The sequence below is a fragment of the Ochotona curzoniae genome, unplaced genomic scaffold (assembly GCF_017591425.1).
Source record: "Ochotona curzoniae isolate NIBS_2020 unplaced genomic scaffold, NIBS_Ocur_1.0 patch433, whole genome shotgun sequence".
NCBI lineage: Eukaryota > Metazoa > Chordata > Mammalia > Lagomorpha > Ochotonidae > Ochotona > Ochotona curzoniae.
In genome coordinates, this window is record NW_024467010.1 from 398,960 (window position 1) to 411,660 (window position 12,701).

The 12,701-nt window shown below is 63.6% G+C and overlaps 1 protein-coding gene across 3 annotated transcripts; it reads left to right on the forward strand.

Annotated features, from left to right (window-relative positions):
- Positions 1 to 250: 250 nt before the first annotated feature.
- On the forward strand, positions 251 to 12,442 carry LOC121167861 (E3 ubiquitin-protein ligase TRAF7). 3 transcript variants are annotated; one of them, XM_040997557.1, is made up of 21 exons: positions 251 to 335; positions 3,690 to 3,808; positions 3,951 to 4,008; positions 4,962 to 5,053; positions 6,712 to 6,828; positions 7,039 to 7,131; positions 7,247 to 7,280; positions 7,596 to 7,779; positions 7,883 to 8,017; positions 8,356 to 8,573; positions 8,644 to 8,717; positions 8,900 to 8,948; positions 9,095 to 9,222; positions 9,314 to 9,396; positions 9,827 to 9,866; positions 10,072 to 10,188; positions 10,266 to 10,388; positions 10,569 to 10,688; positions 10,761 to 10,892; positions 11,044 to 11,163; positions 11,238 to 12,442. In XM_040997557.1, exons 2-21 carry the CDS (start codon positions 3,728 to 3,730, stop codon positions 11,250 to 11,252), a joined length of 2,013 nt encoding a protein of 670 aa, XP_040853491.1. In that variant the 5' UTR covers positions 251 to 335; positions 3,690 to 3,727; the 3' UTR covers positions 11,253 to 12,442. The 3 variants fall into 3 exon arrangements, with proteins under 3 accessions (XP_040853491.1, XP_040853490.1, XP_040853492.1); XM_040997556.1 differs by having other exon boundaries at positions 256 to 339; XM_040997558.1 differs by having other exon boundaries at positions 256 to 339; positions 7,883 to 8,011.
- Positions 12,443 to 12,701: the final 259 nt, after the last annotated feature.

Consider the following 12,701-nt stretch of genomic DNA (forward strand, 5'->3'; position numbering starts at 1 on the left):
GCGATCCTGGCGTGGCGTTGAAGCAAGCGGTGTCTAGGGCCAACCCCCCCTCAAGCTCCGCCCTCACTGTGAGCGATGGATGCATCAGCCAGTTAGACTTCCATCTGCAACATAGAGTGATTCCGAACCTGCCAATCCCGCCCCGCCGGAAGTCGTAGCTGGGGATCGCCGCACGTCAGGCCGCCTCCTGCGCTTCGAGAGTCAGAGAACTACAAGTCCCGACGGCCACCGGGGCTGAGCGCTTCCGGCTCGCGCGTCCTGTCCCTTTCCCGGCCGGCGGCCGAGGGGGCACGATGGAGCGAGAGGGCTGCACCGCTGTTCTCCGGCAGCTGCGGGTGGGTGAGTGTCGCGCGGCGCGTCCGGTCCGGCGCTCGGGCCTCGGGGCCGCGCGGCGAGGCGGCATCGGACTCACCCGGCGCAAGGGCGACTGTCCGGCCCGGGAGGGGGCGGGGCTGAGCAAGGCCGCGGGGTGCCACCGTCCACTTGCCTGTCAGTTTGTCCGTCACTCGACGTGTGCCGTCGTTCTCTCGGTCTGCACTCTTGCCGTCTTCCTGCGTCCAGCGAGCGCCGCCCGCGTGCGGGGCGCTGTGGTGGGCGCCGGGGGCAGGGGCCGCGGAGGACGGGCCCCCGACTCTGAGCTGGCCCTGAGGTGCGGGGCTCCATGAGCGCGCTCATCGGGCCGGACCAGCCTGTGTCCTGTGTCCTGGTGGGCAGCAGCCCTGGCGCCCCCCACCACACACACACCAAGTGTCTCCAGGTTGACTGACAGCTGTCTCGGCCGCCCCCTCCCAACCGCTGGTGTGGACACTACACACAATCTGGGAGAGTTGTGACAGCATTAGGAAAGGACGAGATAAGGTTCTGAGAAGTGAGAGTGGGAGGGTGGGGGCCGCAGGCGGCCACCGACGGGACGACGGAGCCAGCCCGATGGCCACGATCGCCGGCAGCGGGGTGCGGGCAGGACAGCCCCAGAGCAGAGGCGGCTCCACAGGGCTTCCACAGGGCTCACGGGCAGCCTGGGGTCCTCGGGAGGAGTCACGCCTGCACTTGCTGCCTCCCTGGCCCACCCTGGCCCCAGCCGTGGCTGCCTCCTTCATTCTTTAACTCTGGGCCTTCCCCGGACCCCTCCTCTGAGGGGTGGGCAGCCCCTGTATCATGAACGCCTCACCATGAGAAACCCCCAGTGTGCTGAAGGGAGGCCAGTCGCCAGAGCACCCTGGGCAGGACACCCAGGAGGAAGCTGCCGCCACCGAGAGGTCCTGGGAGAGACAGTGAGGGGCACTGGGCGTCCTGGGCCCAGGTTGGCACGGGGCTGGGGCAGGTCTCCATCCTCCTTCTGCAGGCTCAACTGTAGCCTGCGACATTTGCGTGCTGCCCAGCTCTTCAGGGGCACAGGCAGGAGGAAACTTTGAGGAGACCATCCTAGGGGACCTCAGGGCACTGCCCGGCTGTCCCCAGAGTCCGGCAGCGGGCTTCCCAGCTGAGGACAGGTGCCATACCTAGTGTTCTGACCAAGGAGGCTTCCCACCTCTCCCTAGCCTAGGGGAAAGCCTCACAGTCGGGAAAGGCTAGCCTCCAGGGGTCCTGGGCCAGGCCTTGGGGTTCCAGCTGGCTCCAGGAGAAACAGCCTCCTTTCTTCCAGCAGAGGGAGCCCTGGGCGCCCCGGAGGAAAGCAGGGGAGGCTGGGGGCGGGGGCTGCAGGGAGGGGGAGGCCAAGCAGGCCCTAGGCCAGGGCAGCCAGCAGGGGCTCCCACGCCACTCCCTGCCTGTTTGGGGATGGAAAAACCCGTGGTAGGGGACATCAGGGACCCGCAGAGGGGGGAAGCGCATGCAGCTTTGCTGTGGCAACCCGGCCTGTTTCTATAGGGTTTGGCAGGCAGGCCTGGGCTGGGTCCAGGGGCGGATCCAGGGCTGGGCAGCGGGCAGATCCCCTCGGGCTGGCTCTTGGCAAGGATACTACGAACTGCAGCCCAGCCAGCTGACCTCCCATGAGTTCGAACTGCAGAGCCAAGGCCCCTCCTGGGGTGCTTACAGACTATACCAGCCACTTCCAGAACCCTTTCCATGGGCTGCCCACTGCCCCACTGACCCGTGAGGTCCACGTGGGCAGAGGCCTTGGTCACACTTGACCTGAACCACTTAGTGTGTCCAAGAGCGAGGGGTGTGGCCTGTGTCCAGGCTCCCACCTGAGGGAGTCGCCAGAGAAGGGTGGTAGACCATCTCCCAGGGGCTCTGGGGACCTCTTGGAAGGGGACACGGTGAAAAAAGCCCCCCAGCTTCTCCCCAGCCTTGGTGGGGGGATGGTGAGGACACTGGGTGCTATTGGCTGGCTGCTGATTGCAGCTGCCTTGCTCCGTCCAGCAGGTGGCCCAGACAGGAGCTGACAGGGGCCCTTTCCCACCCGCCTCGCCATCCCGTGGCTGCTTGGGTTTGGGGCAAAGGCACTGAGCGTGAAAGCCCATTTCCCTCAGCCAGACCATGCAGCGCAGGTGGGAGGGCAGGCACCCTTCTCTGGGGGGCTGGGAGAACCCCAGAAAGCCAGCAGAGCTGCTGCACTCTCAGCTGTCCTTGCCAGTTCCTGGGCCAACTGCCTGGAGCCCCAACGCCCCAATAAGGCTGTTGTTGCGAAATCCAGCCCCTGGGGCCTGGGCCCTGAGGAGGCCTGGACCATCTTGCTCAATTCTGAGCTGTTGGGGAAGGCTTGGCCCCCACCCCCTCACCCTCCAGCCCAGCGTCCCACCCACCCATCCCTGGCTGGGGCTGAGCCCTGAACCGGTGTGAACCGGGAAACGGTTTCCCAAACTGAGCCGGCCCCTCCCTCCTCACTCTCAGTGGAGCTCAGCTGGTCCCCGCCGCGCCCCCCAGGGCTGCTGTGCCCCTCACTTCTGGACCATCTGCCTTTCTGCTTTGCCCACCTCAGCCCTGGGCAGAAGCTCCCTACACAGCTGCAGGTCAACTGGGGTCCTGGCTGCCCACTCGGCGGTCACTGCTTGGAACTGTGAGCTGCCCTTGAGGCCCTAGAAGTTCAGAGGGAGAGAGCCAGGTCAGTGTCTCGCAGCTGCTGTCCCCACCCCTTCCCAGAGTGGTATCACACTGATGACCAGGCCTCTCAAGCCCAAGGACAGCGGCAGAGAGACCGTGTCCAGAGAACCTGGGGGACACGGCACCAGGACCCTTCTTCACAGTGACTGTCACCTTCTGGCACAGCCCAGAACATAAATGACATCTGCCTTTACCCTGGACCTTTCTGTGGCAGCTTGCTCTCACGTCCCTTCTCCGGCCCAGGGGACCTAGACGTGGTCACGTGCCTGAGCGAGGCGCAGATTGCTAGGTGGCATCCCGTGGGTCACACAGCTGGGTTCAAGAAGTAGACGCTGTCACAGCTGTGAAGCTCCAACCCTGGGCCAGTGCCATGTGTGGCTGTCGGCCAGGTCTCCTTCATACTCCCTTTGTCCTGCAGGCACCCCAGGCCTGACTGGCACTCCCAGGGCCACCGAGGGATATGCCCCAGGCCTGCCATCCTGCTCCTCTGGGAATGCGGGGGCCGTGGCAGCTGTTGGCTGCTTCCATGGAGCTGCAGCCCACATCTGTGGCTTGCCCAGTACGCTGGCAGGGAGCCCCCCCAGACCTGGCTGGCATGCCCAAGGCCCAGGGTGGGCAGCTGGCCTCATGCCTCGTGCTTCTCACAGGGGCCGCCGTCCGCAGACCCTAGATGCCTCCCTAGAGCATGAGCTCGGGCAAGAACGCCCGCTACAGCCGCTTCTCCGGGGGGCCTGCCAACCTGCCCACCCCTGACGCTGCTGCTGGGGTAAGGAGACCCCACTAGGGCGAAGGTTGCCTCCTGGAGGGAGTGGGCTCACCTCCACCACACCAGTGGGCCCAAGGTGCGTCCTTGCGCTGCTCACCTTCTTGCCCAGGACAGGGCCAAGCTGCCTCCATTCTCTCTCCAGACCAGAATGGAAACCACCTTTGGGCCTGCTTTTTCAGCTGTCACCACCGTCACAAAAGGTGAGCCTGGGAGTCCAGGCTAGTTGGGCAGCCAGGCGGAGATGGTGGTGTCTAGGCCTGCCAGAGCCCGGGGGCACTTCTATGGGATAGGCAGCTGGGCTGTCCAGTCTGGGCTTCAGCCTCTGCTGCCGCCCTCCTCCCTGGCCCCTACCCGGACTACCTCAGCAGCACCATGTGCCCTGGCCACAGTGGTCACAGAGACCCCTGGCTGCAGGCTGCTGCCGGCCTGAGAGTGTGTGAGTGCCACTGGCTTCAGAGCCCTTGCCCAGGCAGGCCGCAAGGGCCCGGCTGCTCCCCAGGCATGAGGGCAGGACACTCTGCCTCTGGCCCTGCAGCAGCATCTGCTCACTTTGCCCTTGGAGGAGTATGCCAGGTGCTGACTAGCTTTTTAATTGCTTTCCATGGTCTCTGCATAGACCTGGCTGCAGGGTTGCAGGTGCTATGGAGCCCCTCACAGAGGCTCTTTGCCACTAGAGACCCCACCATCCCCCACAGTGACTCTCAAAATGTCCTCTTTTCTTCTGAAAGAAAAAAGAAAAAGTAAAATATCACCTCTAGTTCAGCCACCCAAGGAACTATTCCTTCACTTCACGCCTTCCTTCAGAAGTCACCGGGCTGCCGGAAGTGCCTAGACTGAATGATGAGGCCCTGGCACCCCAATGTCCCTCAGCAGAGATGAGTCAGAGCCAGGTCCCCCCATGGTGGCCTCACGTGACCCTTCTGTTGATGGTGGGGACACTAAGGGCCAATCACAGCCGGCGGGGGGCAGGGGAAGTGTTCCCTGCAGAGGGACAAGACTGAGGACCCAGGGCATCCTGGATCTGCCTGGCAGGGCAGCTACACTGCTGGCACTGGCTTCACCTTGGGGAGCAACGTAGCCCTGGGGAGGGTCCTGGCCGATGCTTGGTATTCCCCACAGCCGTCCACTGCAGCCCTGGCCTTTTCCCTCACAGCTGACGGAACTGGCACGTACAAACAGCACCGCAGGTCGCCCTCCTCCTCCAGCACCCTGGCCTACTCGCCGCGGGATGATGAGGATAGCATGGTAGGTCCCCATGGGAGTCCAGTGGAGCTCACCAGGCTGGGGAGGCGGGGCCAGGAGAGGGAACCATGGACACCTCAAGGCTTGAGCACATGTGGCCAGTCCACACAACCACAAAGGCCCTTGTGGCTGGACAGAGTAAGGGTTCCTGGGTGTTGGCCACAGCACCTGCAGGCCAACTGAAGGATGTGGGAGTTCCAGAAGGTTCGTTCTGGATGACAACGAGACTTTGAAGATGTATCAAGTTGTGGGAGTGTCTCCTGAGTGGAAAACAAGCAGGTTGTTGGGCAGAGGTCCTGAGGAGGCGAGATGGCCATGCCATAGAGGGAAGGCCACATGAGCAGACATTGCCAGGTCCTGAGGACACCCCAGCCCTCCTGTGCCCTCACCGGACAAGGCCCCCTTCACCTGCGTGGCCTCCAGTGCCATGGAATTACAGAGTCTGATGGCTACTGATAATGATGGTTTTGGTGATGAGTGGTCCCCTTCCCACTGGTGGCTGGCTTGTGGGCAGCCCAGGCCTGGCAACCTCAGCCCTAGTTGCAGAAGCCCCAGGGGGAGCCAGGTGGAGAGGCGAGCTCTGGCCGGCTTGTGTCACTCCCGTGGGGATGCTGGACTCACTTCCTCCAACTTTGGCTCAGCTCCTTGCAGGCACACAGCCCCTGGGCAGTGGGGGAGGCCGGTCCCATACACGCTTCTGCCTTCCCACAGGGGTGGGGTCTGCCCCGACCTCCTGGTCGACATCAGAGTGACACACAGGCACCAAGGGCGGGACCGTGGGCCACTAGTTTCTGGACACTTTTTTTTTTTTTAAGATTTTGACTTATTTTTACTGGAAAGTCAGATACACAGAGAGAAGAGACAGGAAGATCTCTGTCCACTGATTCACTCCACAAGTAGCCACAACAATCAGAGCTGAGCCCATCCAAAGCCAGGGGTCTGGAGCTTCTTCCAGGTCTCCCATACAGGTGCAGGGTCCCAAGGCTTTGGGCCGTCCTTGACTGCTTTCCCAGGAAGCTGGATGGGAAGCAGGGCTGCTGGAATTAGAACCGGCATCCATATGGGATCCTGGTGGTTGCAAGGCAAGAACTTTGGCTGCTAGGCTACCACGCTGAGCCCTCTGGATACTTCTTTTGGAGGTCACAGGTTCAAGGAAGGAGGGAGGTACAAGGTGCCTTTCTCCCAAAGGTGCCCCCACAACCTGGCACCCTCTGTTTGCCTATCCAACTCTTGTGGCCCTGCTCTCCCTCTCAAGAGGCCCAGCCGTGGGTGGATGGAGGCTGTCCCCACCTTCCCCGGGGGCCCCCAAATGTGGGGGCCAGTGACCATGGAGGCCGCAGGCAGCTGAGCCCAGCCAGCAGCCCGGGGGCCTCACCAGGCTCAGGATTGGCTGGTGGAGGTGCCCCCTCTGCAGCCCACATTCCCTCACGGGAAGCAGGAAGCAGCCCAAGTGTGTCCTGGTAGAATTGAATAGCAGGAAGTCTCTCCATTTACACAAAGGAAAGTTGGCAGACAAGAGCGAGCGGGCAGCCCAGTGTTAAGGGCCGGCCGACTGGCCGGCCGGGGACCCAGCTGCTGTGGCCACTATAGGACTCGGTGCCCTGCCCAGGTCCAGGAGCCCATGTGAAGCCCTTTGGCTAGCCGCCTCTCTCTCCGCATAGCCCCCCATCAGCACGCCCCGCCGCTCTGACTCGGCCATCTCCGTCCGCTCCCTGCACTCCGAGTCCAGCATGTCCCTGCGCTCGACGTTCTCCCTGGCCGAGGAGGAGGAGGAGCTGGTAGGTGTAGCCCAGCCAGGCTGGAAGGGTCTTGGGGGGCTGTCACTCTGCTAGGGTGCTACGGCAAGGTCATTCCCCATCTCTGACCTACCTCGGGACAAACTGATGTGGGCTCAGTGAGCCCTCTGTAGCCTTCCTCCCAGGAAGACGGGCAGGGGACGGTGCCTGGGGACGTGGTGCACAGCTGGACCTGCTGCTTCCCATTCCCAGGAGCCGCTGGTGTTCGCTGAGCAGCCCTCGGTGAAGCTGTGCTGCCAGCTCTGCTGCAGCGTCTTCAAGGACCCTGTGATCACCACGTGTGGGGTGAGGCAAGCACCCAGGTGGATTGGCCCTGGCGGTGGGAGGCTGGCCCTGCAGCAGTGTGGGACGGGGGCCGTGGGCTCTGCTGCCGCCTCAAGGTCGCCCTGTGTCCCCACAGCACACGTTCTGTAGAAGATGCGCTTTGAAGTCGGGTATGTGCTGCCTCGTGGCGCAGGCCCAGCACCCTTGAGCCCCGGGGCACTGCCGGGGCCTGCAGCATCCAGATCCGAGTGGTCCCAGCAATTGCGCCTGTCCTCCTGCCCCATGCCCCTGCTGGGCCCTGGGGACAGCTGCCTCTCTAAGCCTTCCCCATCCCCTGCTCATCTATGTTGGTGCCTCAGGGGAGCAGCCAGACCTTGAGTCGGGCACCCCGGGAGGCTTCCTCCTCTGCCCCGCCAGGCTGGACAGAGGCACGGGAGGACGGGGAGCTGGGCGGGCCACAGGGTCAGCCTGGCCTCCCCCCACAGAGAAGTGCCCCGTGGACCACGCCAAGCTGACGGTGGTGGTGAACAACATTGCGGTAGCCGAGCAGATCGGGGAGCTCTTCATCCACTGCAGGCACGGCTGCCGGGTGGCGGGCGCCGGGAAGCCCCCCGTGTTCGAAGTGGACCCCCGCGGGTGCCCCTTCACCATCAAGCTCAGCGCCCGGAAGTAAGTCCCCCAGGCCCTTCCCCAGGGTACTGGGCCCCTCTGGGCCCCCATTCTCCACCCCTGCGGCCTTCCCAAGTTCAGCCCCACGTTGGGCCTCCCACAGGGAGCACGAGAGCAGTTGTGACTACAGACCCGTGCGGTGCCCCAACAACCCCGGCTGTCCCCCGCTCCTCACCATGAACCTGGAGGCGCACCTCAAAGAGTGCGAGCACATCAAGTGTCCTCACTCCAAGTACGGGTGAGTGGGTGGGGGTGGGGGCTGATTGGGGAGGACAGGAAGGGCCCCATCCTGGGATGGACATGGCCTAGTCAGTGGCTGCAGTCCCATTGAACCTTGTGGCAAGTCTCCATGGCGCAGCAACCAGGCCAGGGGCAGGGGGTGTCGGCCGTCGGGGCTGGGCGGCGGGGGATGCTGGCCAGACCAGGAGTCAAGCAGCTGAGGGCTTTCAGTCAGGGTGGGGGGCTGGGCAGCATTGGGTGCCTGCCAGGCAGCTGGGGGTGTGGGCAGCCGAGCAGCAGGGCCTGCTGGCCAGGTCAAGGGTCAGGTGGTCGGGGGACAGCTGTCGTGTCCCCCAGGTGCACATTCGTCGGGAACCAGGACACATATGAGACACATCTGGAGACTTGCCGCTTCGAGGGTCTGAAGGAGTTCCTGCAGCAGACAGACGACCGCTTCCATGAGATGCACGTGGCGCTGGCGCAGAAGGAGCAGGAGATCGGCTTCCTGCGCTCCATGCTGGGCAAGCTCTCCGAAAGGGTCGACCAGCTGGAGAAGAGCCTGGAACTCAAGTTCGGTGAGAGCCGGCTGGGGCCCAGGCACACTGCTGCGCCTGGCCTGCTGTGACACTCTGCTCTCCCCGACAGACGTGCTGGACGAGAACCAGAGCAAGCTCAGTGAGGACCTCATGGAGTTCCGAAGGGACGCATCCATGCTGAACGTGTGTGGGCTGGGCCGCAGACGGGAGGGTGTGGGCAGGCCCCTCCCGTGTCCCCACTAGTCAGGGTTATGGGTCTCTATCTGGGGAGGGCTGTTGGCCCCTGCCCACCCTATGAGGCCCCAGGCCCAGAGCAGGAGGCGCGTTGGCAGCCCCACCTACCTGCTCTGTCCTTGGCCTTACAGGACGAGCTGTCCCACATCAATGCGCGGCTGAACATGGGCATCCTGGGGTGTAAGTACCTACCATGACTGCTGCATCTGCCCACACCCTCAGCCCACCCCACGGCGCCTGCCCGGGTCTCCCTCCTCATCCCCGGACTGCAGTCTCCTGCCTTCCTGGGTCTCTCACACCTCACCCGCATCTCCTGTGTCCCGTAGCTTACGACCCTCAGCAAATTTTCAAGTGCAAAGGGACCTTCGTGGGCCACCAGGGCCCAGTCTGGTGTCTCTGTGTCTACTCCATGGGAGACCTGCTCTTCAGCGGCTCCTCTGACAAGACCATCAAGGTGGGGTGTGGCCAGAAGTGCCTCTGCCAGCCGCCCCTACGCCCCCAGGGTGACTGGCACCTCCTCACTCCTATCCTGCTGGCTCCTACAGGTGTGGGACACATGTACTACCTACAAGTGCCAGAAGACACTGGAGGGCCACGATGGCATTGTGCTGGCACTCTGCATCCAGGGGTAGGTCCAGGCATGGGACACCGGCCCTGGGTCCTGAGGGAGGGTGGGCCGGGAAGGACCCAGGAGCTCAGAATCAAGGTTATCGTGGCCTGAGCCCCTAGTCCAGCCACCTCCACCCACTGCAGGGTGGCCTGGGCCCTAGACCCTCCATGTATGTAGCGCTGGGAGGCGGGGTCCAGAGAAGCAGAGGCCAGCTCCTAGGGAACAGCTGCCCGCCCACCTGCCGGTCTGCCATCCGGCAGCTCGGAGTTGGCTCAGTGCTTGTGAGCTGGTCATCACCTCCCAGCTCAGCCGTCAGACGCTTTCTGGGCAGGCATGACTCCCAAGGCTCCCACCCTGAGACTGGCTGAGAGAGATGGTCATATTGCTAGCCATGGTGCCAGTTGGGGCAGTGGCTTTGCAAGCAGTGCTTCCCCAATCCTGCCCACAGGTGCAAACTCTACAGTGGCTCAGCAGACTGCACCATCATTGTGAGTGGGGTCTGTAGTGGGTGGGCAGCAGCAGCCCAGGGCTGCGCCGGGGCTTGGGGCTGCAGGGCTGGGGACTGTGCCGGGGCTGTGCCGGGGCTCGGAGCTATGCCGGGGTTTGGGGCTGCGGGGCTCAGGGTTGTGCCGGGGCTCGGGGCTGCGCTGGGGCTCTGGGCTGTGGGGTTAGTCATGGCTTCTGCTGCCCCAGGTGTGGGACATCCAGAACCTGCAGAAGGTGAACACCATTCGGGCCCACGACAACCCCGTGTGCACTCTGGTGTCCTCCCACAACATGCTCTTTAGTGGCTCCCTGAAGGCCATCAAGGTACAGGCACGGTTTGGGGGCTGGGGGTGCCTGGGGCGCGGTGTGCACACGGCCCAGGCTCACTGGCACCCCCACAGGTCTGGGATATCGTGGGCACTGAGCTGAAGCTGAAGAAGGAGCTCACGGGCCTCAACCACTGGGTACGGGCTCTGGTGGCTGCTCAGAGCTACCTGTACAGCGGCTCCTACCAGACAATCAAGGTGCGCCACTGCCCCAGTGCAAGGACCCTGCTCTGGGGGCGCCCTCTGCCTGGCCCCCCGACACACCCTAAGGACCCTGCTCTGGGGGCGCCCTCTGGCCCCCCGAAACACCCTAAGGACCCTGCTCTGGGGGTGCCCTCTGCCTGCCCCCCGACCCTAAGCAGCTGTGTCTGCCCTCAGATCTGGGACATTCGGACCCTCGACTGCATCCACGTCCTACAGACGTCTGGCGGAAGTGTCTACTCAATCGCGGTGACGAATCATCACATCGTGTGTGGCACCTACGAGAACCTCATCCATGTAAGTGCCAGCCCCGGGCAGGGGCGTCTGCCACCACTGCGTCCCATGGGTCTGACCCCCTGTGTCCACCAGGTGTGGGACATTGAGTCCAAGGAGCAGGTGCGGACCCTGACGGGCCACGTGGGTACAGTGTATGCCCTGGCGGTCATCTCAACGCCAGACCAGACCAAAGTCTTCAGTGCATCCTACGACCGATCCCTGAGGGTGAGTGCTGGCTGGGGCTGCAGGAGGCCCGGGCTGGGTGCTGCAGGAGGCCCGGGCTGGGTGCTGGGCGCCGGCCAGGCTGCAGGAGGCCCGGGCTGGGGCTGGGCGCCGGCCGGGCTGGGGCTGGTCCTCATACCTTGTGTGTCCCCAGGTCTGGAGCATGGACAACATGATCTGCACACAGACCCTGCTGCGCCACCAGGGCAGCGTGACGGCGCTGGCCGTGTCCCGGGGCCGGCTCTTCTCAGGGGCCGTGGACAGCACTGTGAAGGTCGGTGCCTGTGGCATGGCCACCCTAGGGAGGGGCTGCACGGGCCCCCCCTCAAACAGCCCCCTTCTTCGCAGGTTTGGACTTGCTAGCCGAAGCCAGGCCAGGCTAGCCACGTGACAAGGTCTCGGGGTCTTCTGCCTGCCCTGGGGGATGGGTGGACGGGCTCAGGTGGTCGGCAGTGCCTTCCCTGCCCCACACTCAGCCTCACTCCCTCGGCCTGGTCCTTCCTGTTGCCCAGACAGTAGCCAGGCCCCTCTCCCTGGGCGCCAGGTACGCCGCCCGCAGCCCTGCTCTGCCCTGTGCCGGCCCGCGGGCCTTTTTATTACCCTTTTCTACTGTTTTTAGGCTGTACATAGATTTGATTACTCCTGATGGAATAAACGCTGCACCCACGGTGGCTGTGTGTGGGTGAGGGCGTCGCCGGCACCTCTCAGCCTCCCTGCCACCCCAATTCCCGGCCTCTAGTGCTCCCTCTGCCCAACACGTGCACCCCCAGACAAGCCACGCCTTCACAGACTGAGCCAGGCAGCTCCATTTTCTGTTTATTGCCGGCCCAGCCCTCCCTGCCCACTGCGGGAGGCCCGGCCTGGGCCACCCTCCCCGCCCAGGAGAGGCCAGTGGACACCCGCAGGCAGGATGGATACAAGGGCCCTGCCCCCACCCCCACCCCGGCGTCTGCCTGGTCCCTCCGTCAGCCCCACACCACAACTGCGAATTCGACATTTTTAAAAATTTGGGGTATTTTTTCGGGGTTTTTTTTGTTTGTTTTTACGAAATGTCAAAGTTGTGCCCAATACTTGTGAACCAGCAAACGCAACAGGAGACCCGTCTAGTCGTGGGGAGGAGGGGAGTAGGGCAAGAACGACACACACAGCCTCGGGCCGCGGCAGAAGCGTCCACGGGGATGGGAAGGCCAGGCACACCCTGACACAAGTGTCCACTCCTCTGACTGTCCCCTGGCCACCATGCTGGCACCACCGAGTCACAGGTGCTGCACCCGGGACCAGCCCCTCCCTCACACTCCCCGTGGCCAACAGGACAAGCCCATTAGTGAGCAAGGCACACCCTTGGAGTTCTGGGGATGCAGAGGGGAGGGGAGGATGCCCCCTGGGGGACGCCAGCCCCTGCATGTGCAAGTGGTCACGGGGACCTGGCCACTCCCGGGCAGAGGGACAGATACCTGGACTGGGCCAGGACTCCAGTGTCCTTCCAGCTGGTAAAATGGTTTTCTATAGAATCAATAATATTTCTTTCTTTAAATATATATTTGTTAAAGTTATACCTTTTTTGTTTCTCTGGGGAAATTCGCTTCAGCTCATTTCCAATAAATTAATACTCTTGATAGCTTATATTCTGGGGTGCAGTGGGGCGGGGGAGCTGGGGCGCTGCGTCCCGACCTCGGTCCTCTGTCCCCTGTGCGGTGCCGGAGGCGGGCAGAGGTTCCCCAACGGGCAGCTCTGTGCTGGGCAAAAGCCTGTGCTTGCCGCCGACTGGGCCTCCCGGTGCCCGCAAGCGCCAGGACGGGGCCGGGTCGGGGC